Source organism: Struthio camelus, chromosome 3 (assembly GCF_040807025.1).
Source record: "Struthio camelus isolate bStrCam1 chromosome 3, bStrCam1.hap1, whole genome shotgun sequence".
NCBI lineage: Eukaryota > Metazoa > Chordata > Aves > Struthioniformes > Struthionidae > Struthio > Struthio camelus.
In genome coordinates this window covers 1856065-1881217 of record NC_090944.1, presented here as the reverse complement: position 1 = coordinate 1881217, position 25153 = coordinate 1856065, and the positions used below count along the sequence as shown (strand labels likewise).

The following is a 25153-nucleotide window of genomic DNA, read 5'->3' as shown; positions in this document are numbered from 1 at the left end:
GAGGAACAAGAACATAGAACATCATGGGAGCCAAACTGAGCCAGAGAAGTGTGCAGGACGAAGAAAGCAACTCGACAGAGCGTTCCCCCTCAAGCAGCTGATGAAATCAGTCCTCGCTTTTCTCCAGGCACAGGCAAGAGACACCAAGAAATACTTGCTGCAGTGGATGAAGGTCTTTAGGGATGACCTGTCCTCTGAGCACTTGGAGGAACTTCAGAAAGAGTATCATCAGTGAAGGTATCAAATCCTGGAAATAAAGAAAAGCAATGAAAAAAACCAGTCTGAAAACAGCATTGATGAATAAGTTAGAAGCCCTCTCCAATGCAGTCAATGATTCATCCATTGGTCTCAAGCGTCTTTTGAGAGAAGTAGGGCAGATTCATGAAGCTCTAGAATCCTTGAACTCAAAAGATGAATGTTTTTGCAAACTACCTGACGTGGCAGTCAATCTTCCGTTTCCAAAACACTTGGGAAGTTGCCGCAGACAACAGCTTAGGAACAACCGACAGCCAGTGGACCTGGCAGCTGGGGAGCCACATCCTAGACTTGCAAATGAAACGGAACAATCAGATTAGAAAGGGAGACGTTCCGCATGTGACCCGAAGAAGCCTTATGGAGGAAGTGCAAGATAAATATGAGCCCCTCTGGAAAGGCTTGGAACCGTATTTCAGGGAAGATGACGCCAGTGGGCTTTTGATTCAGCGGAAAGCAAGCATTGAAAATCAACCGCAAGATCGGAGAGAAGCACTTGTGGAAGAGACACAGAGAAAGTCTGCTGAGTTCATTGAACGGGAGAAGAATCAGAGCAAAGGGCATCAGAAGAAGCCAGAATGTGAACACGAGCTTGTCAAGAGAAGGCAACTGGTGGCTTTGTCGCTAAAGAAGGAAGAGGTGCATGAAGAAAAGCTGAGGCAACACTTGGCTAGACTCTGGAAACAATGGCTCTACAAAGTATCTTCCAGTGCACCTCCTCCTGCAGAACCAAACATAAACCTCCCTAGTGAGAACACTCTGCTGGAACATTTCAAGCAAGAGCCAAACAGAGAGGAAGAAATAAAATGCTTCTTGCCGAAGGATGCATTTCCCATGGCTATTTCCAAGCAGGTGGTCATGAAGGGAGCACTGCCCTTCAGGAAAAAGCCTTTGCACAGCTGCGATATTACCAGAACGGAGCAGCTTCACGACCGCATCACACAGCTCATCAGCCTCCCCATCGACACAAAGGAACAGGAGCCAATGCATGACAACCAAAGTTGCATTCATGACAGACTGCATGAAATAAGAGAACAGGTGGACTCGGCAGCCAGGAACTCCACATATGTCTTCACTCATGGATACAGAAGACATTCAGCAGTGTCTCTAGGCAAAGTGGCAGCAGAAGGGTTGGCAAAGATGCAGAAGGCTTTCACAAGAGCAAACGACCCCACTTTCTACCTGCAGGGCCAGAGAGAAGACTTCTTCACAAGTTTCCACATGTCCTGCCAAGGAGCGCCCTCTATCACAGCATTTGCTGATTTTTTTATGTGATGAGCTTTCAGGAGCTCTTTGACAGGCAGTGTCTGTGAAGACTGCTCTTGATATAGCCTGGGCTCATACCATCGGAGTTGAAGGGCTGCACGGCTGCTGGAAGCAATGCCCGTTGTGCAGCGCTCTTTGCACAGACACAATACGTGCTCCTGATGGGGACCACAGTGTTCACTTCCATCGCCCTCAAGTCCTCAATGGGACCCAGTGGGTTACAAGAAATCAGTTGGTCCCTGCCCTTTGCTCCAGTCTTGTAGCAAGTCACTGTTGCCTTGTGCTTTAGGATAACAAGGAAGCTGCCTATACAGAGTCTAGAGAAGCAGGAGCAGCTTCTGCCAATTGGAGCCTCACGCCAGAAAGCTCCCCGCAGGCATGCTGCAAATGGCTTACCGTTTCCGCTCACAATTGCAACAAGATTGCTGTGCACAATTGGAGGGCACAGCAGCAACCCCTCCAGAAGGGGAAAAGTGCCCAAAGACAGATGTGATCTCTGAGCTGGAACAGCTATCCCCTCCACATAACATCTCCCAGCACCAAAACGGTCTGCAATGGCAATGGACTGAATGTATTGGCATCCCTTGCCGGCAGTCCAAGAGATCACTCCTGCTGGAAGCTGCATTTCATTTCATCCCTTTGTATTTCAGGTCCCAGTCTTACTTCCCGAAACATGTATGCAATCAACTCAAGCCTTCAGCAAAGAACTCAAACAATAGCCAGCACAGTCGGCAAGATACAAACATGGGTATTTTGGACTTCTGGACTCCATGAAGCAGAGTCTCTGCTGAAGTCTGTGATTTTAAAGTCCAACTGGACTGATAGGATCCCCTCATCTGATGGCCTCGGCAACAAACATGTCACGGAATGTCACCCTTCACCAAGGTCTCTCTCTTGTGTTTGATCCTGTGGCTCTGCTCTGTTTGTAACACATGTTCCCATGTTCATAGCTCTGTACCAGCAACAAGCAGTAAAAGGGGCCTGTTGCCTGCTCTCGCTTCCTGACGTTCTCCTTGTATGTGGGAAGCATCGTGCGGGTGCTGGCGGGGAGGCTGTGGGGAGAGAAAGTGCCAGGTGCCTTTGGGAAGGTCTTCCGCAGGAGCCAGGCCTGAAGCCCCCTTACGAAGCCTTGCTGCAGAGTGCAGGCGTCTTCTGCTGAGCCTGGCAAGAGCTGGTCGCACTCTCCTGTGGCAAGTCAGGTCCAGTACGCTCGTCTGCACGGGCAGGACTGGAGGCTGTTGTCCCAAGAGGGCCACCTCTCCCTCCTGGCTCAGCTGGTGCACATAGAGATTTGCACGGCTCCTGCCACAGACGTGCAGAGATTGAAGCAATGTGGGATGAGGGCCAGGGCGCATACAAGGTGTGAAAAGCAGCAGAGCGGCTGCAACGCTAGTCAGGCTCTCTCCTGGTCCTGCAGACTTCACTTTTTTTTGGAGGGGTGGCACATTTTCTTTCTGATTTTCAGCTATTTCTTTTTTTTTTCTCCCTGTCTTTTGGCAGATGGAGGGTGGTGGTTCTTCATATTTGAGCAGCTTGCGTGCAGGTTTTTTAAATTTATTTATGTAGGAAGTTTTTTTACGGGCTTGAAACTCTCCAGGTTTTTTTGAGGTTGTTTAGGCGTGCTGTGGGGTTCTGGGCCTTGTATTTGGGGTGCTGGGCTTGTCATGGAGGTGCTGAGGAGGTCTGGGCCTTGTGTTGGGGGATCTTGGCTTTATTTTGGGGGTGCTGGGCCTTGTTGTGGGGGTGCTGAAGGGAGCTGGCCTTGTATTGGGGATGCTGGGGTTGTTTTAGGAGTGCTGAGGGGATCTGGGCCTTGTATTGGGAGTGCTGGGCTTGTGTTGGGGGTGCTGAGGGGATCTGGGTGTTGTTTTAGGGGTGCTGGGCTCTATTTTGGAAGTGCTGGGCTTTTTGTGGGGGTGCTGAGGAGATCTGGGCCTTGTGTTGGGTGTGCACAGGGGATCTGGGCCTTGTTTTGGGGGTGCTGGGCTTGTTGTGTCGGTGCTGAGGGGATCTGGGCCTTTTACTGGTGGATCTGGGCATTGTATTGGGGGTGCTGAACTTGTATTGGGGTGCTGGGCTTGTATTGAGGGTGCTGAGGGGATCTGGACATTGTTTTGGGGGTGCTGTGCTTGTCATGTGGGTGCTGAGAGGAGTTAGGTGTTGTATTGGGGGTGCTGGCCTTTTCATGGGGGTGCTGAGGGGATTCTGGGCCTTGTTTTGGGGGTGCTGGGCTTGTTGTGTTGGTGCTGAGGTGATCTGGGCCTTTTGTTGGGGGTCCTAGGCCTTGTTGTGGGGGTGCTGAAGGGGTCTAGGCCTTGTATTGGGGGTGCTGGGTGTTGTGTTGGGGGTACTGAGGGGATCTGGGCCTTGTATTTGGGGTAATGAGCTTGTTTTGGGGTTGCTGAGGGGATCTGGGCCTTGTGTTGGGGGTGTTGGGCTTGATTTGGGGTTGCTGAGGGGATCTGGGTCTTGTGTTGGGGGTAATGAGCTTGTTTTGGGGTTGTTGCTGAGGGGATCTGGGCCTTGTGTTGGGGGTGCTGGGCTTGTTGTGGGGGTGCTGAGGGGATCTGGGCATTGCGTTGGGGGTGTTAGGGTCTATTTTGTGAGAGCAGAGGGGAGCTGGGCCTGCTACAGGGGATCTGAGGGGATCTGGGCCCTCTTATGGGGGTGCTGGGCCCTTTTTTGGGGAATCTCACAGGGTCTGGGCCTCTTATGGGGGTACTATGCCATGTTATGGGGGAACTGAGGGGACCTCGACTGTTATGAGTGTGCTAGGCTTGTTATGGGGGTGCTGGTCCCTGTTTTAGGGGAGCTGGACCTCTTTTGGGGGTACTGTGCCCTGTGATAGTGGAGTTTTGTGGACCAGACCTATTAGGGGGGGTGTGCTTCTGTGGGTGTGCTGGAGCCTGCTACAGGGGAGCTGAGGGGAGCTGCTCAGCCAGGGTCCTCTAGAGTACATTGCCCAGCATCGCGTCCAGGCGGCTTTTGAATATCTCCAGCGAAGGAGACTCCACAACCTCTCTGGGCAACCCTCCCTTCACATACTTGTACGCATTGACAAGATCACCTCTCAGTCTTCTCTTCTCCAGGCTGAACAGGCCCAGCTCTCAGCCTTTCTTCAGAGAAGAGATGCTCCAGTCCCCTCATCATCTTTGTAGCCCTCTGCTGGCCTCTCTCCAGGAGTGCCATGTCTCTCTTGTCCTGGGGAGCCCAGAACTGGGCACAGTACTCCAGGGGAGGCCTCCCCAGGGCTGAGGAGAGGGGCAGGATCACCTCCCTCCACCTGCTGGCAACACCCTGCCTAATGCACCCCAGGATCCCATTGGTCCTCCTGGCCACAAGGGCACACTGCTGGCTCATGCTCAACTTGTTGTCCACCAGCACTCCCATCCCAGGTCCTTCTCGGCAGAGCTGCTTTCCAGCAGGTCAACCCCCAGCCTGTCCTGGTGCATGGGATTCTTTCTCCCTAGGTGCAGGACCTTGCACTTGCCTTTGTTGAACTTCATGAGGTTCCTCTCTGCCCAACTCTCCAGCCTGTCCAGGTCCCTCTGAATGGCAGCACAGCCTTCTGGTGTGTCAGCCGCTCCTCCCAGTTTAGTATCATCAACAAACTTGCTGCTGGTGGAGATGAGTTGGGAGCATGCTGAGAATGTGCTAGGAAGGGACTCCAGAGCCCCAAGTGTGCAATGGCATCCATGTGGGTTTGGGTTGGGGCATGGCAGGTGCCTTGCACATGAATTTGTTGGCACTGAGCACAGCCGAGCGGCACTGACATTCTGCCTGGATTAGACCTCAGTGTTCCTTGGTAACGATAGCAAGTTGTGACTCACATGGAAATACAGCATACAAAGACCAGACTGCTCCAACTCAACCCATTTATTATCAAATACTGCAATGGATTATAACACTGACTGGGCAAGTCACTGACCTTGGCCAACTCCAGGAGTTTCAGGTCCTTGGGGCTCCAGGTGTGTTGCAGGAACTGTGGAGCAAACATGCCATAGCTACCCATCTATCTCCTTGGTCACTGGGATAGTCTCAGCCAGTTGCACATTCTCTATACTATTACACAATTCACACCTGCCTGTCTTGACAGCAGAAACACTTAAGATCACACACTGTCAATAGCTGCTGAGGGAGCTGCAAAAATACGTCGTTCTCTAAACTGGTTATACAAAGGTTCTTAACAACTAGCAAATCACAAAAGCAGTTGGCTTGGCTAAGAGCTAGAGGAAATTTAGCTAGGCCCAGGCACCTGAGCAGGAATGGGTCATGGAAGCCTGGGTACATCTTAACACGTGAAATGCACCTAATGAGTTAAATCACTAGCTAAGTCCACACAGGCTGTTGGCGTTAACTGCTTTAGCAGCTTCAAAGACAGATAGCCACTGGATTACATATAAATAAACAAGAATCTCAAAAAAACAAAATAGCACAGGTCCCCACAATTGTCAAACTGCTCTCAGCTCCCACAGTTCTCTCTTTAAGTGAGACAAATATTTGCTGAATGGAAGCTATTTTTTGGCAGTGCCATTTTCTCAGAACAGCTAGTAAAACTGGTACTTCCTCAGGAAACCTTTACTCTTCATGTGGTACTTGATCTTGGCCATATGACTGCTTGCTGCAGTAATGCTTTTCTTTTTGCTCTAACACAAAGCTGAGTTCAATGTTTGTGGCAAAAAGGGAAGAAAACTCTGACTTTCTCTTGAAGCAGTAGAACTGAGAAGGAATAAGGGGCAGGAGTAGTGCCCCTTATTGCACCCAAATCTTTGAGCAGTTAGATACAGTTTTCTTCGCATGGCTTGAGGACATGATCATAATATGTTGTGGATATACTTGTATTGCATTCTTTTAAAATGCAGAGCACTTACAGTTCTTCCTTCATATCAGCTTAGCCTAAAATTTGTCCAGTTCAGAGATTGCTTCCTGCTTTGTAATTCTCTGCCACAGCTCAGGTATTTCTCCTTTGCCTTGAAATTTCCCGTTGTACAGTTGCTCTAGCTGTCTCCTGAAATGACACACAAACCATTTCCAGTATGCTTGCACAGATGAATCAGGTAGAATGTTCCAAGAAGAATAAGGATGCCCTGCATCCCGGTATCTCCTGTAAGGGATCCATGTGTCTTCACCAATCTTGAATAAACATTCACTTGCAACACTACTGGAACAAATGTCAATAACTAGATTGTCTGTTTTGTGCCACTTGTATCCCGTCAAAACTTTAGGACGATGGAAAACAAGCTGATGGTCTCCATCGTGCTTAGACATAGTGTTTGTGCAAACAGCCCCACAAAAGGGACACTGCTCCCAGCACCCTGCAAACTGCTCAGCCAGCATTGTGTGTGGCTGCCTTTCAAATGAGCTCATATCAGCATTAGCAAACTCTTGCTTCAGTTCATCTCGCAGGGGAGCCAATGCTTCTGTCATGGCATTATTCAGGAACTCTATATCTGTTATCTTCAGATGTTCAATGCCTTTCAGGTCCCTTCTGGGCAAGTTCAGCACCTCTCCAAGTGTGCTGCAGAATTCATCCAGCCAAAGAGAGATTTTGTCATCTCTATCCTTTCTATCTTTGACAACTCTAGTTGATGTAAAAACAGCTGACTGAATGTTTTCATAGTAATGAGTAAGGGAGTCATTTAAGAACATCTCCAGCCTCCTGTTCTTATCTAAACAGTACTCATCAACAAGTTTCTCAATATAGTCCTCAAAAAAATCTTCTGGGGAATGAAGGTAGCGCTTGAATTCCTCAAAATTTTCCTCTTGTGCCAGATATTTCAATATGGAAACCTGCAGCTGAGATCTATTGCCACCAAAATCTGGGATTTTAACTTTCATGTCTCGAGCTATGTCAAGAGCTGTCTTCTCATAGACTGCCTGGCAAAGAGCTGGAGAAATCTTATTGCACAAAAAATCAGCAAAGGTTGTGATAGAAGTCGCTCCTTGACAGGAAATCTGGAAACATTTAAAGAAATCTTCTCTCTTACTCTCTAGGTAGATGGCTGGATCATTTGCTTTTTTGAATGCTGCATGCATGTCTTTAAACCTTTCTGCTGCCATTCTGCACAGATACAGTGATAAATCTATTCTATAATCTTTATTAAAACTATATTTTGCATTGCTAGGGACAGAGTTTATACCTTTCTGTACTTCATTTAGTATTTCATGAATAAAATTTCGATTGTAATCCATTTTCTTCTTCTCTTTCTTATCAATGTTTGCCCTCACATGCGCCATAATGTTCTCTGTAATGCGGTGTATGTGGTTCACCTCAGCATCATCTAAATTGGTAGACCAGAGGCTCCAACTTTTTTTCTTAATGACATGTTTCTTCAAGTCAAGAGAAAATGTGTGCTTTTTGGAAAATATCTTGATTCTCGCTGCTAGATTAGGCTCCTTAAAATAATCTAGAAGGACATCTTCCATATCCACATCAATATCAACCTTTTCTGGAGGTGGAGCATCAGAGGACACTTGAGTAACCCAGAGGACCCAGAGAGCATCAAAGTTCTTTCTCAATTCTTTTTCACTTAATTTTTGGCCTTTTAGAGAAAGAGCCAACTCCCTGCTCCTTTTCAGGAGCTCATTTTCATATTCTGACTTCCTTTCTTCCAGTTTGCCCTGGTTCTTCTTTAATTCCATAAGTTTCTCACATTTCCTTTTAGTTTCACCAAGAAGTGACTCTTTTAGTTCTTTCAGTCTCAGTTCAATGCTGGATTTCCACTGAATCAGTGTCTCACAGTCTTTGTCTTCACTGAAATACTTTTCCAGGTCTTTCATGATGGCATCACTTTTTTCTTGCACTAGTGTTTCAAGGTGTTCTACGGTGACCTTCTGCAATTCCCCATTCCGAATTCGATTGTCCAGTTTCATTTGCAAATCCAGGATGTGACTTCTCAGCTGCCAGGTCCACTGGCTAAATGCTGTTTCCAGCTTCTTGTATGTGGCAATCTCCACTGAATTCTTGAAGCTAAAAACAAAATTTTCATTCAGTAAAGCATTCCACAAGTCACTAATACGAACTTTCAAGCTCGAGAGCCTTAAAATAGTGCCCTGCGATCCCTTCTTGGCAGCTTGGAGAATTTTGCTCTTTAACTGCTGCACGTTTTGGCTGTATGTGGGGTTGGGTGGGGCCATGGGTGGGTTTCCTTCCCAGAGGTGAGCAAAGTAGTGAATGTGGGTGTTCACATCAAAGTGGATGACATCGCTGAAGCAGGTGACATCACAGAATTCCTGCTGGGCAGCTGTCTTTGCCATTTCATCCAGCTTTTCCTGCAGGCGTCTTTGTCCTTGCATGTTTTGTTCCTGGGCAGTTATTTCTCCAACATTCTGGTGCACAAACAAGCAGCTTGGCGAAAGATTGACTTGCTTCATCCGGAGAAAAGCCTGCACAGCTATCTGAAGGACATCTTGCATTTCTGAAGGATTTTCTCCCAAGATATTGATCAGAGTCATGTTGGCAATGCCAATGACAAAGGTGGCTAGCTCATTGTCATGATTAAGTGACTGCTTATTGGCCATCTCTATGGCACGAAGTCCTTCTGTGTCAACAATCAGCATGTAATCAAAGTTCACGTCCTGTTGGAGTTTCTCGTCCACCTTAAGCAGCTGCATAAACGCTCCCCGCGTGCACCTCCCCGCACTGACATTAAACTGCAGACCAAACATGGCATTCAGCAGGGTTGACTTCCCCGTGCTCTGGATGCCAAGCACTGAGAGAACAAACACTCTTCTGTCCCCTAGCTTCTCAATTAACTTGTCAAAGATTGCCCCAATCCATCGTAACGGTACGTACGAAGCATCACCATCCATCAGTTCAATGGGATACCCTGAAACCATCAGATCGACTGCCACTTCAGGTAGTTTGCAAAAACATTCATCTTTTGAGTTCAAGGATTCTAGAGCTTCATGAATCTGCCCTACTTCTCTCAAAAGATGCTCAAGACCAATGGATGAATCATTGATTTCATTTGAGAGGGCTTCTAACTTATTCATCAATGCTGTTTTCAGACTGGTTTTTTCCTTGCTTTTCTTTATTTCCAGGATTTGATACCATAACTGATGATATTCTTTCTTAAGTTCCTCAAGGCGGTCAGAGGACAGGTCATCCATAAAGACCTTCATCCACTGCAGGAAGTATTTCTTGGTGTCTCTTGACTGTGACTGAAGAAAAGCAAGGACTGATTTCATCAGCTGGTTGAGGGGGAATGCTCTGTCGAGTTGCTTTCTTCGTATTGCAGACTTCTCTGACTCAATTTGGCTCCGATGATGTTCTATGCTCTTGTTCCTCTTTTCCTGCAAGCGGGTGAGTTCTTTGTCCTTTTTACACCATGTGTACCATAGTTGTCCTTGAAGAGGCAGTAGCTGTGATTTGATCTCAAACAATTTCTCCTTTTTCAAGAGTTCCACCAAGGTTTTTGCCTTTGCTTTGGCTCTCACACACTCTTCTGCATCTTCATCAACAATAAATCCACGTTGGCGAGCTGTGTCCTGACAAGCATCAAGACTTAAAAGGTTGTTTGACCTTGCTAGTAGGTCTCTGATTGTTTTTACCAGCTCCTCTACTAATTCTGCTTCGTTTCTGTTCTTGATACCTATTTTTACATTCTGGCTAGATCGGCCAGACGCAACATTTTCTTTTTCAGTGAAAAGACAAATCAAAGGCTTTTGAGACTGCCACAGGTCACGTACAATGTTCATGCCTTTCTTGTCACTCTGGTCAGACTCAGATAAGAGAGCCACATTCACAGAAGAGATCTGCTGTAAAAACTGCAATTGTTGTTCATGATCTCTTGCATCTCCATGCAGGTTACAAAAAGCAACACAGCCGTCAAAAGTGTCGTCAGCACTGCCACTGGCACAGTACCAAGAGATCTCCACAACACCTTTCATTAGAAGACAGTCTTTGGTGCTGCCTTTGCAATGTCGATGGAAGAAAGTGTCGTGTTTGCGTTTACTCAGCAGAGCATTCAGGAGCTGAGACTTGGAAGAGGAAGGAGAACTCCCGATCCGTATGAAGGACACGATGGGTGTCTCTGCTTGATAAATCAGTTTGTTTTTGTGACTCTGAATTGTGGTCTGCTTTCCCAATTGTTCCGTGGCTTTCCAGCTCTTTTTAACTTGGCTGAGGGACCAGAGAGGGAACTCTATTTGTGAGGTGCATGGATTTGGCAGCAGGAGGGGGAGCGCCAACTGGCAGAAAGCGAGTTTTGTGGAAATGTACTGTCTCATGAAATCATCGGCACAATGAAAAATCGCCATCTGGATGTCCATGGGGTGCACATGACTCTCCCTGGTTGCAGACTCAGTGGATCCTTCACCAAAATCAGTGAAGAAATCATCAAAGGTGTCAAAGGGTTCATCCTCATTTTCTGGGATTTTTGGTATGTGTGTTACTTCTTGGTTACTTTCATCTTTGCAAAGTAGGTATCTCACTCGATAATCCACCATTAATAGCTTTTGCAAAAAGTAAAATGGTAGTTCATTGTCCTTGCTGGGCTGGCTGTCATGTAAAGATGTCTTGTATATTAGGTGGAAATCTTCTGTCCCCATTTTTCTTGGATAGTAACGTTCTAGTCCAAGGCGCCTGAGTAAACTGAGGAACTCTTGGTTTGCAACGACTTCATTTGTTTTGGATTCACTGCAAGATTTCCACTCAGATTTTGATATAGATTGGCTAGAAGGTTGTATTCCTTGAAAAGTGTCTTCCATGTCTTTGATTATATTGTGTTTTTTCAAATCATCATATGTGTCATCCAAGCATCCATTGATAAAGGAATACAAGTCTCTTTCCAGCATCTCCCAGTTTTTGCATGCGTTGTGCTTTTCAAGGAGAGTTTTTATCTCTGTGGACCATGAGTTTTTCATCTGATCTTTCATGACAACTAAACGGTCATACTTCTGCTCAAGTGACAGCTCTTTGTATTCGGGTGTTACAGTTAGACCCGTCAGCAGCAGGAAGGCCTGAGCTCTGTAAACATCCTGGTCCTTCAGACTCAAATATTCTTTATGTGCCGTTTGCATTTCCTTTATCAGGAAATTAATTTCTGGACATCCAAGGAGGTACTGAAAGGTGCTGCTTTCCACTTGGTATCCTGTGCTGGTCGTAACTAAGAGCACTAACAGTTCTATGTCTTTCTGCGCCCTGTCTCGGAGAAACTGGAGTAAGGAATAAACAGCTAGGCTTATGGTCAGAGTGGCTTTTATCTTTGCTTCATGAATAGCAGATGCAGAGGCTTCTGGTGCATAGGTGACTTCCTGGATATACTCTTTCATTTGCAGCAGTGTCTTAGTGAGATCTTCGAACTCAGAAATATCGGGAGTTTCAGGAATTGTGCGCTCAGTGTGAAATATCCATTGCATAATAAAGGAAGCCCTGGGAAAATCCTTAACAGAATACACATGAGGATCCAGTAGGCACCTCAGCAGAGATTTGATATACATGGTGTTTTCTGAAGATGACTTCTGGTAAGACAAAACGGTATTTACCAGGAACTCCTGCAGTGCTTTGTCTGACAGGCATACATTGATCCAGACACTATGATTTTTTGTTTTTTCATTCAGATTCTGTTTGAAATCTATCAACATGAGCAATTTCTTCTCATCCACCGTGACATCCCAGGCCTTCACTCCCTCTAAGAAAGCTCTGGCATCTTCCACTGCACTGACTAGCTCCTCTCCAAACAACATGCTGACATTGTGATTAGTTAGAGCTTCATATGCAGCCCGGAGGCTGATACTCATTTGATAGGCAGATTTAAAATCGTTGCTGTGGTTAGACAGGACTATATCCCACACTGGGATCAGCTGAAAGCCTCGGTCAATAACACACCAAGTTGTGTTACTAGTTACGAGCCCAGATTTCCACTGAACAAGGGAATCCACTTCTGATGGGCCTCCTGTTTTGGTCACAAAGAGCTGAATTTTTGTCTGCACATCTCTTCTGTCTTTTCCCTGAAAGGATGCCTCGGAACTGGATTTTGAAATACCAGCACTCACTCCTACATTGAAAACAAAGCTGCTGTAGCTGGCCCCAATATAGCAGTTCAGTGCTTCAGATGCTTGCCTCTTCATCTCTTCCCGCTGCTCAGCCCTGAATCCTTCCGCAGAAGCTTTCCACCAGAATATTCCCCCAAAGTGGAGGGGGCCTTGGTTTACATGGGACCCAAACCTGCTGAAGAAACTCCCACACCTGCTCTTCAGCATGTGGAGCCTGTTTGCTTCCTGAGTGATGCTCAAAAGTTGCTCAATGTCTTGCAGCTCCTGCAGGGCCGCATTCGAGAGGCGAAGCTGATGCTTTTGGAAGTAGCAGGAGGCCAGAGGGATGTACTGGTACTTGGTGGTGCAAAGGTATGTCTGCTCAGAGCGTGACCGGTGGGTTTCCTCTGACTGTGAGGAGCTCCTGTAATCTGTGTCAACTTCAACATTAAACCCCCAGAACCCGGCTTTGGCAGCGACGTTGATGCTGAACCCCAGCTGCTCCATGGCCTTGGTGAAAGCGGCTTCTGCTGCAGAGGATGAAAACTCTTTCTTCTCAAGCAGCGACCCTTGTTCTGGACCAGCGAGCTGGAATCCCTCAGGAAGGTTGATGAGCTGCTCTCGCTTTGCCAGCATGTCTGCAAGGCTGTTGGTTCTGTATATGCCCTGCAGGGCCAACCCCCCTGATGCTCGCCTCAAGACTTCCTCATCGGAGACATTCTCACTCCTGCACACTGATTTCTCCTGCTGCTCCAGATGCTTTTGGATGCTCTCCAGCACCTCCACCAATGACTTCTCAGACAGTGTCCAGTGCTCCTGGGGAATGTCCAAAGCTTTCCACAGTGCCTCCTCTTTCTTTCTTATAAACTCTTTGGTGTGGCTGCTGCTGTTTTGTATTTCTTTCAACTCCTTCAGAGCTAACCTTGCTGCTTCTTGCCTCTGTTTTGTCATCTCCAAGCGCTCCTTCTGCAACTCCTCCACAGTTTTCTTCTTGCTTGTTATTTCCAGGAGTTGTTGGAGTGCTTTTGTTTCCCAGGGATACCGTACTTCACACTCCAGCTTAAGGTAGTCTTCATATTGCAGATGTTTCAGTGCTTCTCTGCACTTAACCCCCAGTATCTCCAACAGTTTGGGGAGCCAGTATTCTGCATCCAGTCCTTCTCTCTCACAGCTTTCCACCAGTAATTTTTTAGCCAGATATCCCTTTTCAGGATCATCTGGTCTGCCCTCCTGTGAATCCATGGCTGTGAAAGAGGAAAACATACTTTTGTCATGCAAACCTGATAATTGTCTCAAGTCAGTTGAATACTGAAGAGAATTCTTCAGTGCATAAAGCTTTCATGTGTATTCAGCTTTCCTCCCACCTGCTACACTTTCTTACTGACCTTTTCCAACAATAGGTATTGATCCTATGTACTTGTTACAGTACTCTTTGACCTTTCAGAGCCTTTAATGTCAGCTTATATTTTACAGTCATTGTGTATTTGGACAATACAGTTAATGGATTTGGGGTCTGATCCGTCTCACCCTACAGTAGATGCTCCTTTTGGTCAGATGTTTGACTCTCCAGACGATAAAGGGAGTCAAACTACACAGTTCAACCAGGACAGCACACCATCCCACATCAGGCCTAGCAGACAAGGCAGGGTTGTAAAGATGAAGATAGGGAGTACCTCAAGGATTCAAGAATAAAAACACCAAGACGGAACGTTAAAAAAACCCTAGAAGAGAAAAATAGGCACTCAGGAGATGTTTGGGCAATCCATGAACATCAAGGATTCATTCCAGGGAAGTGTGGAAGCCAAGCCTTCTCCACCTGACCAATGACTGCCCAAGCAGCAGAGACTCCTTGGGGCTTTTGAGGGTATGAGCAGACTAGCATTTAGGCTGAGAGCTCAATCTAGATCACTGTGCAATCACTGTGCACTCCACGCTGTGGTGGAGTTCAGGATCTTACGAGGAGGGAGCAGGGCAATAAGTAGGATTGCAACACTGGACTTCAGGAGAGCTAACTTTGGCTTCTTCAGGGACCTACTTAGGGGAATCTCATGGGATAGGGCCCTAGAAGGAAGAGGGGTCCAGGAGAGCTGGTTAATATTCAAGTATCACCTCCTCCAGGCTCAAGAGCAGTGCATCCCTCTGAGGAAGAAGTCCAGCAAAGCAGGCAGGAGACCTGCATGGATGAGCAAGGAACTCCTGGCCAAACTCCAACAGAAGAAGGAAGTCTACAGAATGTGGAAAAGGGGACAGGCCACTTGGGAGGAATACAGGGACGTTGTCAGAGTGTGCAGGGATGCGACAAGGAAGGCTAAGGCCCAGTTGGAATTAAATCTGGCAAGGGATGTCAAGGACAACAAGAAAGGGTTCTTCAAATACATCCGAGGCAAAAGGAAGACTAGGGAAAACGTGGGCCCGCTGCTGAATGGGGCGGGTGCCCTGGTGACGAAGGATACAGAGAAAGCAGAGTTGCTGAATGCCTTCTTTGCTTCAGTCTTCACTGCTAAGGCCAGTCCTCAGGAATTGCAGACCTTGGAGACAAGAGAGGAAGGCTGGAGAAAGGAAGACTCTCCCTTGGTTGAGGAGGATCAGGTTAGAGATCTTTTGCCCAAACTTGACATCCATAAATCCATGGGCCCTGATAGGATGCACCCACGAGTGCTGAGGGAGCTGGCGGATGTTATTGCTAGGCCACTCTCCATCATCTTGGAAAGGTCCTGGAGATCAGGAGAGGGGCCTGAGGACTGGAGGACAAGAAGGTGATCAGGAGTAGTCAGCAGGGATTCCCCAAAGGGAAATCATGCTTGACCAATCTGATAGCCTTCTATGACGGAATGACTGGCTGGGTAGATGAGGGGAAAGCAGTGGATGTTGTCTCCCTGGACTTCAGCAAGGCTTTGGACACTGTCTCCCATCACATCCTCCTAGGTAAACTCAGGAAGTGGGGTTGGATGAGTGGACAGTGAGGTGGATGGAGAACTGGCTTCTCCACGATGCGACTGTAAAACCAGCTAGAACCAGCCCTCAAAGATACAGCACACAACAGACAGAGGTAACACTTAACCTTCGGATAAGATACAGAACACAATGAACTGAGGTAATGGTTAACCTTTGGACAAGATAAGGCACTATGAAGCAGCAACATAGCAACCATCCTGGGAGGTGGACACGAACCAGTCAAAAGGAAAGAGATCACTGACTCAATAAAGAAGATCGGAAGAGACTGTCACTGGCAGGCAGGGAAATAAGACTGTAAGGAATATAATTACCCCAGAATTTCTTTTTTCGGGGTCCCTCCCCGGAGGCACGAGCTTGAGCTGTTACTTTGCTGTACCGTCATTTAAATAAATAATTTCGCTGTGAGACATATGTGAGACTCTGCTCCTCAGAAACCTAGGGTCAAACTGTTTCTATAACATGAGTTGATCCAAAGAACATGAATGTCTCCCTGAGATTAGCCAGACCAGCATGGGGGAAGCGTATACATGGCTCAGCCCAACGGAGAGTATAAAACCTCAACAACTAACAAGGTTATTTCAAAGAGCAACAGGCTTGATTGGACTTCAACCCACGTATTCCTTCCCAGAGACTGGGGATGCCCAGCATCGTGATGGTGAGCATATTATAGAGACCGGTAATGGCAATCACATTGGTATTGTGATTGAGCTGTGTAAGTGTACACTTGAATTGTCATTTCAGTATATTGCTGGATGTTAGAGAAGGAAATCGTAACTGATTTAGCTTCAGCACTGTTAGAGAAAGAAATTGTTGGTGACTTAGCTTCAGCTTCGCATAAGCCTGACTCTTACTTAACATAAGTGCCTAAAGTAGATGAAGCCTGCAGGCCTCGAGGCTGAACTGTCAATGAACTCCAGAAACATTGCTAACGATATGACATTGCTGATGATGTAACTGCAAAACCAATTAAAACTAGCTAACAAAGATACAAAATTAGCTAATGAGGCTACAAAGTAGAATGCAGGAGACAAGATGGGGTATACCTGGGTTGTGGTTGACCTTTGAGAAGATAAGGGACTGTGGGAAACAGGGACATGAAAACGAGCCTGGGATGTAGGCCAGGACCTGTCAGAAGGAGACAGATACCAATCAGAAGGAGACAAGACAGCAATTAGAAGGAAAGAGACCACCAACTCAGTAAAAAAGATTGGAGGAAACCTTCACTGGCAGGCAGGGAAATAAAACTCTAAAGGGTATAATTATCCCAGAATTTCTTTGTTCGGGGTCCCTCCTCAGAGGCACTCAGTTTGAGCTGTTACTCTGTCATATCAGCATTTAATTAAATAATAATTTTGCTGTTATACATGCGTGAGACTCTGCTCCTTGGAAACCTAGGGTCGAACTATTTCTACAACACTGGATCACTCTGCTAAATCAAAAATCCCCTGTAACATCAAATATCTATAAAAATAAACTTTTTATTAAACACTGCACTCCCTGTATGTGTGGAATATCTAAAAGAACCTGGTCTTTGGTCCTGGACTTTGACATTCACCTTAGCATTTTCCACTCCTGATCCCTCGTCTCTGAATTTCCCTGTTCAATCACTCTGTTACTGGAAGAACCTACATGTTGACTGTAGCCTAGAAACAGGCCAACCAGCTATTGAAATGGCTGGCAGGGTTTTGCTCAATACTCCCATATCTGGATCTTGGCTTCTTCATGTTTCCATTCCTCACTTCTTTCTGAATATGCCTCCCCTTATCCCACCTTCTTGCTTTGCCCTTGGACCCAAGCATGCAATCTCTAATCCCACCATACCCCTTCCTAATGGACTATCCCTTCCTGACTCCTATGGAGCCACTCTTCAGCTCCCAGCCTGCTCTCTCGCCCTGCTCAGCAGTTGCTGCACTCCCCTCAAGTCCATCCCTGCTTCTTTGAGCTGGACCACTCTGCTGCTGACCTACTTTGTTCTTGCCTGCTCTTGAATATCTTTCTGCCAGCCTCGAGCTCAGCCCCTACTTGCAGAGATAGCTGCTACATCCCCAGCCTCACTTGTGTGGTCCAGCACTGGAGGGCTGCCTTCCAAACTCACCACCCTGCCCTGACTTCACCAGTCAGCTCCTGGACACAATTCTGTTTCTAGATCAGGGAAATGAACAGCACTAGGGCACAAGCACAAGTCCACAGCCATCCATGCTGCGACACTGCCAGGCCCCTGGCACAGGTGGGCTTCAGGCCAGCACACCTGGCCCAGTGCCCATCCCCAGGAAGGGTAGGACTTAACCCAGGGAAGGAGCATCCCCAGGGCAGTTTGGATGGCCCCTGGCTGGTGGGGAGAGGCTTCCAGGCTGGCCATGGCCAGCCTGGCCGGGGGCTCGCGGCAGGGAAGGGGCTGCACAGTGCTTAAATTGTGCTGCAGTAGACAGCAATTCTCTCTCCATTCAGTCGTGTTGCCAGTTCTTGAATCCAGGCTTTTCACTTTTGTTTACATCAGTCTGTCCCTGAAACCCTCTCTGGATCCCTCTTTCTTTCCAGCCTGCTCCTACATGCAACCCTCCAGCCTCATGCATACCCTCCCAATTCTGCCCTCGCGTCCGTGGGCACCATGAGTTTCTTGAACAGACTGAGGAGGAGGAGCTGCTTCCTCCATCCCACACACCAGAGCCAAGACCCATTTGTCTTGTGTGCTAGAATCCCTTCTCTCTTTCCCTGTCATCTCTCAGTTCATCCAAAAAAATATGCATCAAATACAAAGCAGAGGAGAAACAAGACCCCCCCAGCCAGTATTGCTTCCTCCCCCTCCCTGCCCCAGAGCGCAGTGAGAAAAATCATACCTTCCCTCTCCAGTGCTCTATGTCTCCCTGCGCCGTTCTCAGCCCAGCTCAGACCCTTCTTTTTATATGGACACAAGTGGTCTTGAATAAGCTCCTCTTCCTGCTTATGCAGACAAGTGAAAAGGGTTTGTCCTTTCTTGGAAATCACATGTTTTCGCAGAGAGGGCTGAAGGCAGCTTGTGAAAGTGAAACCCGGCAGTTGCCGCAGTCAGGGGAGAGTGGAGATGCAACATCCTCCGGCCGAAGGAGCCCTGCCAGATTTCTGTTCCTGCCTCCCTAGTTTTTCCCTCTTCTGTTTCTTGATTGTTTCTGTTGCTTCTGCACAGTGGTGCCAGATTTACCTGTACAAAACTGATAGCGTCTTGATGAAGCTGCTGCCTGTGATCTCAGCGTTAAAGAGAGAGCTAAGAGCAGGGGTTGGACAGCCTTCAGGACTCTGCTGAAAATTTCTCTGACATGCTTCTTTTCCCCTGAGTCCTCCTTTCCGCTTCCTATTTCACTCAGTAGCATTCTCCTTGAGCTCACTTTTGGCTCTTTCGGTCTGAAATTCTTACAGATTTCATTCATTCTCATCAAAAATGTCTGCTTCCTCTTCGTTGCATGCATTTTATGTCAATTGTTTCTCTGCAGGTTTCACAGCACAGCTGTCCCGCTGAGCTGGGCAGCTCAGGGGGATTCAGCTTGTGCTGCAGGAGGCCTCTGCAGTGAGGGGGTCCATCTGCCTCCATGGGAGAGCAATTGCTGGTTGTCTGCCTTGGGGCGAGCAGATTCTTGCTCTAGGCTTGGCTGGGCACAGTGGGAGTTTGGAGATGGAGCCCAGGCTACACCCAGGTGTGCCTAACCAAAGTCCAAGGGCTGGACACCACCCCCAGGTGCTCCAGTTCTTTCCACTTCATTCCCATTCTTCAACAACAGTCTCCTGTCATTCCTTTTCATCTCTCCTCTCCTGCACTGCATCTTTTCCCATCCCAGCCTCAACCTCCTACTCACCACAATCACTTCTGCCACCATTTTCTGCCTGCTCTGCTCTTCATCCCCTCTCGCTTCACCTCTGAATTTTGACCCTCTGATGACTCTCCAGTCTTGCCCCAAAATGAAAGAACAGGGAGTCAGGAGACAGCAACTTAGCTGTCCAACCATCTAGGCTCATTTCTAAAGAATAATGGAAGTCAACCTTTTCCCTCCTGACTGATGACAGCCCAGCCAGCAAAGACTCGTCAGGGGCCTCACTGGGGGTAGTAAGCTGACTAATGCTGAGCCAGAGAGCTCATTAGTCCTAGCTGTCTATTGTGTGCAGTAGCAAATAAATAATTGCTTTTTACTGTTAAGGTTTGAATCTCCTGCTTGCAAAGTCTCTGTCCACATGGCAAAAGGTGCCTGAACAGAGTGAGCCAGAGACCAAGGGATACAAGAGTCCCAAACTGCACACTGAGATTGGTCCCCCAAAAAGGGAGTTCATCTCCATTAAATGTTGACATCTGCTGTGTAGACGTTTATATCCAGCAGCTCAGCGTCTGTGATGCTGCTCATCACAACTCCCTTCATGATCAGTGGAGAGACACACACTCCATCTCCCCTAGAGCAGCGTCTCAGAGAGCCAAGGACTGTCTGTGTCTCGCCTCTGCCTGCACAGGATGGCTGGGGTGACCAGCTCTCCAACAGGAGGCCAAAGCTAGCGTGAAAAAACTCCAACCTTGACTGCAGAGCACATTGCAAAGGGCTACAGCAGGGTCTCATTCCCTGATTCTTGCCTTGCGCTAGTTTGTTATGAGAACTTGTCAGGGCTGGAAGACTCAATCTGCAGGAAGACAAGGGAGGAGCAGGAAGCTGCTTGTGGGTTAGGTGTGTGGGAAGTCAAGGCTGAGGCCGGGGCGGGTGGAAGTGGCATGATCTCAGCACAAGAGGCCCTGGCTCAGAAGGATTGTTTGTAGAGGAGAACAGTGCTTTGTGTTTAAGTGTGTCTGCTGGTGATACCCAGCTTGTGGGTAACACTTCAAAATTGCAGGCCTTTGACACAGATATTGGAAGTGTGCTGGAAATATCCATCTTTCTGGTTCCTGCAGGGACCCCTGCCAAAGGCATCTCCTCTTGGCTTCCTCCACGGAAAATGTTTGGAACCAGGCTGAGCCTGTTCCTGACCTTAAATGCTAAGTTGGCCATTGTGTCTGAAATGAAATGTGGAAAAGGCCTTAGAGCCAGTTTCGGTTCCATAGCCTGGCTCATCCCTCTCGAAGAAAGACTCTAGTTTCTTTGAAACAGAGAAAAGTTGAGCCAGGAATAGGTGAGAGGAAGAAAAACAGAAGTGATTTTTAAGTGTTCTGAATTTGTATAAAGAGCACAAGCCTGAGAGCTGAGAGCAGTTGCAGGGACTGCTGTTTGTCTATCCCTGAAGCATGATGTTTGTCCATCCCTGTTTTTCTATCCCTGAGGCCTGATGGCCCCTGAGGTCACAGCTGCAAACACAGTGCAGGGGGAAAAAGGCTCATCAGCATCACGGAGGGGGCACTTAAAGCTTTCCTGTAAATGTGCGTTTCCTGCCAAATAGGCCTACCACCTCCTTTTTATTTGGCCAATACTTTTCAATCTTTAGGTGCTTTAGTCCATTAAAGAACTTCTTCTTTTTTGATTATATGTTTCAACATGGTTATGAGACATGATGTGGGGTCCAAGGTCAGCACAGGCTGCCACTTTGACATTTAATTCTGCTTTTATCTATTCCTTCAGCAAGTCATCAGTAGCATTAATCAGTCATAAAGGCCTGGAAAGTCTCTTTCCAGGTCTGCCCAGCTCTGGTGACAAAGTTTTCCATATGTTCTTCAATGAGATAGATGTTTCTTCTCCTTTTTGTCTTCTCCTTCTTGTCATCTGGTTCATGACAAGAGAAAACCAAACGAAATGGTCTTTAGTTGACCATTCATAAATGCTTACATCTTATTTTTCCTTTAGAGCACTCTGAACTCAATTCCTCCGTGTCATCAGTTCTGTTCTTCCAACTTGCATCCAAAGTTCATCTTCCAACTTGCATCCAAAAGTCATCTTGAAGTTAAAGGTTCATTACACTTACCTTACAACAGTCAACACGTACAATGTCATGGAGAGTAGCATTTCTGAAGGGACAGGCAGAATTTGCTGCTTCTGAACTTGTAGCTATTGGGCACATCTGCCCACCTGTAGATGCCAGCCCAAGAATGTGCCAGCACTGTGCAGCTTGCCACTCTACCTGAATAAAGAGATCCTGAGCATAGGTGCTGATAGCTCCAATTCACCTTGCTGAACAGGTCCAAGGCCCTGCCAGGCCCAAACAGTAGATATTGCCAGCCTTGAAGCCTGCCCCCCTACTTCCTTCTTAAACCCAGACCCTCCCACACAGCTTGCCCTTGTCCCAGTCCTCCCCATGAGCCTATTTCTGAGGTCCTGCATGCCTCACTCCTCATTTGCTGAGAAGGGCTGGCAAGGGGTTGCAGCAGAGCAGTACACAGCCCATGATGGAGCCTGTCAACCCGAGCCTGTCGACCCCATGCAAAATACACCACTCCTTCAACTACACATTGCAGGCCTTTTTGTATAGTCTGCTCAGCCTGGAGTCTCTGTGGTTGGCATTGCTGAGCTGGTATTATGTCAGTCTGATCTGCCTTTCTTATCAGATATGTTCTTTTCCAAAAAGGGCTGAGGTCTCCAGTGTGGTTGTGGCTCTTCACCCAATTGGCAGCTATCACCGCCCAAACACATCTTCCTGGTTTTGTGGGCTGTCGCATTAAAAAGGACTTAAAACTGCACACACTCCAGGAACAGCAAATGGGGAAAGACTTAGTGAAAGATCAGCCATTCTCTTTGTTATCTCCTTTTATCTGCAGAAGTAGAAAAAAAAAACAGGCCCTGACATTAATGTCAGTAATTTTATCTCTTTGTTGAAATGAATGAGGCTATCTCAGCCTGAAAGATGCATTATTTTCTAGCCCTCTGCAAACTTTGACTAGTGACACTGTACAGGTCATACTGGAGTCCCTTTTGTAAGGTATTTTGCAATCTTGTAAGCTGCTCAGGCAAATGACTAACTAACCAGTGGCAAGGCTCATTTTCTGCCACAATTGGCCCGATCTGGCCATGGCAATGCTATGAAACTCTCTCCCACTTCCAAACAGGGTGGTCCCATCTAAGCACCCCTTTGGGACTGACCCCCTCTTAGCCCCTTGTTCCTACCCTACAAGTGTTGGGCTGCTGCCATGCTTACATGTGAGGCAGCTTCTGCAGAACTTTAGGTTCAATAAGTCTTTCTTCAACAAACTTATCCCCAAATGAGACATGAAGGTCTACACAAGCATAGCAAGACTTATGGGTCTTTTCAGGCTTTGCTGGAGTGGCTGTTTTGTAATGAAACTATCCACAAGTTCTGGGTCTTTGGAGAGCCTGGGCTGTGTCATCGTTTTTAAGTCAAGAGGAGAATGCTGTGCATCAGGGAGTTGGGCAAATATTTCTTCGCTACTGCACGTATGTGAGTGTCCAAGGTTCACCACAGCTTTTTCAGATCCATTGTGTTCACACAGGGAAAAGTCTGTCTTCGTTGCCATCACTCTCAGTGAGATCCATTGAGAAGATGCAACTCCATCAGTCAAGCGGATCTAGGTGGCCTTTCCAGGCTCTTGCAGTGCAGTATCTTATTGAGAAGAGCGGAATGGAAGTTCCCCATTGTATCCCCAAGCTGCAGGGAGCCTAATGAATATTAGGCAGATCTTAAATCTGATGAGCCAAACTGATGGCATAGTGAGTATTTTCTTGCTGCTAGCTCTTATAATTCCTGAATATGGACTGTGTTATAGCAACTCTTGACAGCAGCCAACATTAATACTACAGCCTAAGGCTGTCGTGAAGAAACAGAAACTCCAAGAAGGCTTCATCTTACTTCTCTGTAGCCATGGAACGATTAGGTAACTAAGGCCATTGAGTTCTTCAAAATGCTCTGCAGAGAAACATCTCTTGGGATACCTCTTTCCATTTAGTCTAGAGGGACCTAGCTGCCTAACATGAACTCTTGGACTAATTTTAAGCTACCTAAAAATGACTCTGAGAGCCAACGTCATTTGGGATCTATAAGGGTCAACAGGCAAACGGTAGCATCTGTCGTGGGAACATCACATGCTTATTGCTGAGACTGGGCACTACAGTTCATCTCAGCAAACTGTCCTGTCTTTCTTTAGAGCCTGTACCAGCTTTTTTATGCAGGACATCTTTTATTAGAATCACTCTATGATTCTAGAAAATAGAGCTAGATAGATCTTGAGAGGTCATTAAAACCTTGAGATGCCATGTAAAGCTTTTCTGAGCATGATCAATTATCTCTGCCCACAAGCACCCTCCAGAAATGGATATTTAATTCCTTATCAGACAATCTAGCTATCTGAGTGCTTCCTAGTCTTGTTGAAAAAGTTGCCCTGCCTTGGGTTTCTCTTACTATAATCTAACCCACAGAGAACACAAAGAATTCAGTTGCTTTCACTTTAGAGCTACCTCTTACATCATTGAGGATCCTCTATCATGTTTCTCCTCTTCAGCTTTTCCCCACAGGCTCTACTTTCCTGGATCTCTGGCCACTCTCGTTCATCTCCTCTGGACAGTTTGTCCACGTGTTCTAAAACTGCAATGTCCAGCACTATTGTTGTGGGAAAAAAATGGAATGCAATTTAGGTTCAGGTCAGAGCAGAAGCAGTTTATTACTATAGCTCACGGGGAGAGCACAGAGCAGCAGAGTGGCAGCCTCTGCTGATATAAACTCCTTTACCTCTTGCCTTCCCCAAGAAGGAGAGCCATAGGAACTGCCCCAGAGATGCCCTACTCCAGGCTAACCCCTGACCCTGCCAGGGGTGGATTGGAGCTAGGCGTGTTGGCTGCCCCCACACCCTTGCCAGGCCCGGGCTGACAGACGAGGTGCAACACCCAGCCATGGCACTGGGGAATTACTGGCATGGACACAGCCTGCCCACCCTCCAGAGTAATAGCTCTGGCTTCTGAGATTGCTTTGGCCAGTTCTCCAAGGGGGTGAATTCTATCAGTCCTAGAAGATCTGGAAACATTTCTCCTACCTAAATGGCCTCTAACCTGGTCCTTCCTTTTTGTAGTCTGAGCTCCGCTGCCGCTGCAGGCTCCGTTAACCATCTGGTCATACTTCACCCTCTTGGGTAAGACAGAAGCAAAATGGGCAGAACCCCCTAAATCAAGCTGTAAATGCTCCCTGCTGCAAATGGGAATGACTCTTCTCACAAGCCAGCCCTGAGCTTTTTGCGTGCCATGCTTCCACCTGACCGTCAGCCTCTTCAGAGCAGTCATGTGTTGTTGTGTTCACGCATCTTCTTTTCATCCACAAAGCTTACAGCTCTCAATTGCAACATCTGCTTTAGGTAAATACCCATCAGTTTAACCGTCAGAGCACAACTGCTTATGACTGTCAAGTGAAAACACAGGTTGCCCCCCGCTCCAAGAGAGCACGTGACCAGAAGAAGAGATCTCCCCCATCAGCTAGCTCTTCATTGCCAACTATAAATATGTATCGTTAAAGAACTGATATTTACTAATATTAACTAGCAGTAAAGATTGAGGTGGCCCTGCTCCACGCCAGTAGGGCTAGTAAATGAGCTTGTGAAAAGCTAGGGCTAGAAATCCTTACTGAGGGGCTGCTGCTTCCACTGCCGCTGCTGCTGGGATGCCCCAAGTGCGTGCGACTATTAAAGAGCCTGTGGCACCTCTAGGAGCTGTTCAAGCTTTTCCTCACTTTTATTTTTAGCGAGAGAAATTGCTGCCAGTTTTCCTGGGGGTGGTCGCCATTGGGTTCCTTTCACTCGAAATGTGGCAGTTCTTCCCTGGTGTGCGTGATT

At 47.2% G+C, this 25153-nt stretch overlaps 1 protein-coding gene across 2 annotated transcripts; it reads right to left on the bottom strand.

Moving 5' to 3' along the window:
- Positions 1-5379: 5379 nt before the first annotated feature.
- Positions 5380-18474, bottom strand: LOC104140730 (interferon-induced very large GTPase 1). Of its 2 annotated transcripts, XM_068936671.1 has the most exons (3): positions 18288-18474; positions 16494-16575; positions 5380-13739 (listed from the first exon to the last, which is right to left on the bottom strand). In XM_068936671.1, the coding sequence occupies exon 3, from the start codon at positions 13735-13737 to the stop codon at positions 6415-6417; it is 7323 nt and encodes a 2440-aa protein (XP_068792772.1). In that variant the 5' UTR covers positions 13738-13739; positions 16494-16575; positions 18288-18474; the 3' UTR covers positions 5380-6414. The 2 variants fall into 2 exon arrangements, with proteins under 2 accessions (XP_068792772.1, XP_009667952.2); XM_009669657.2 differs by lacking the exon at positions 16494-16575.
- Positions 18475-25153: the final 6679 nt, after the last annotated feature.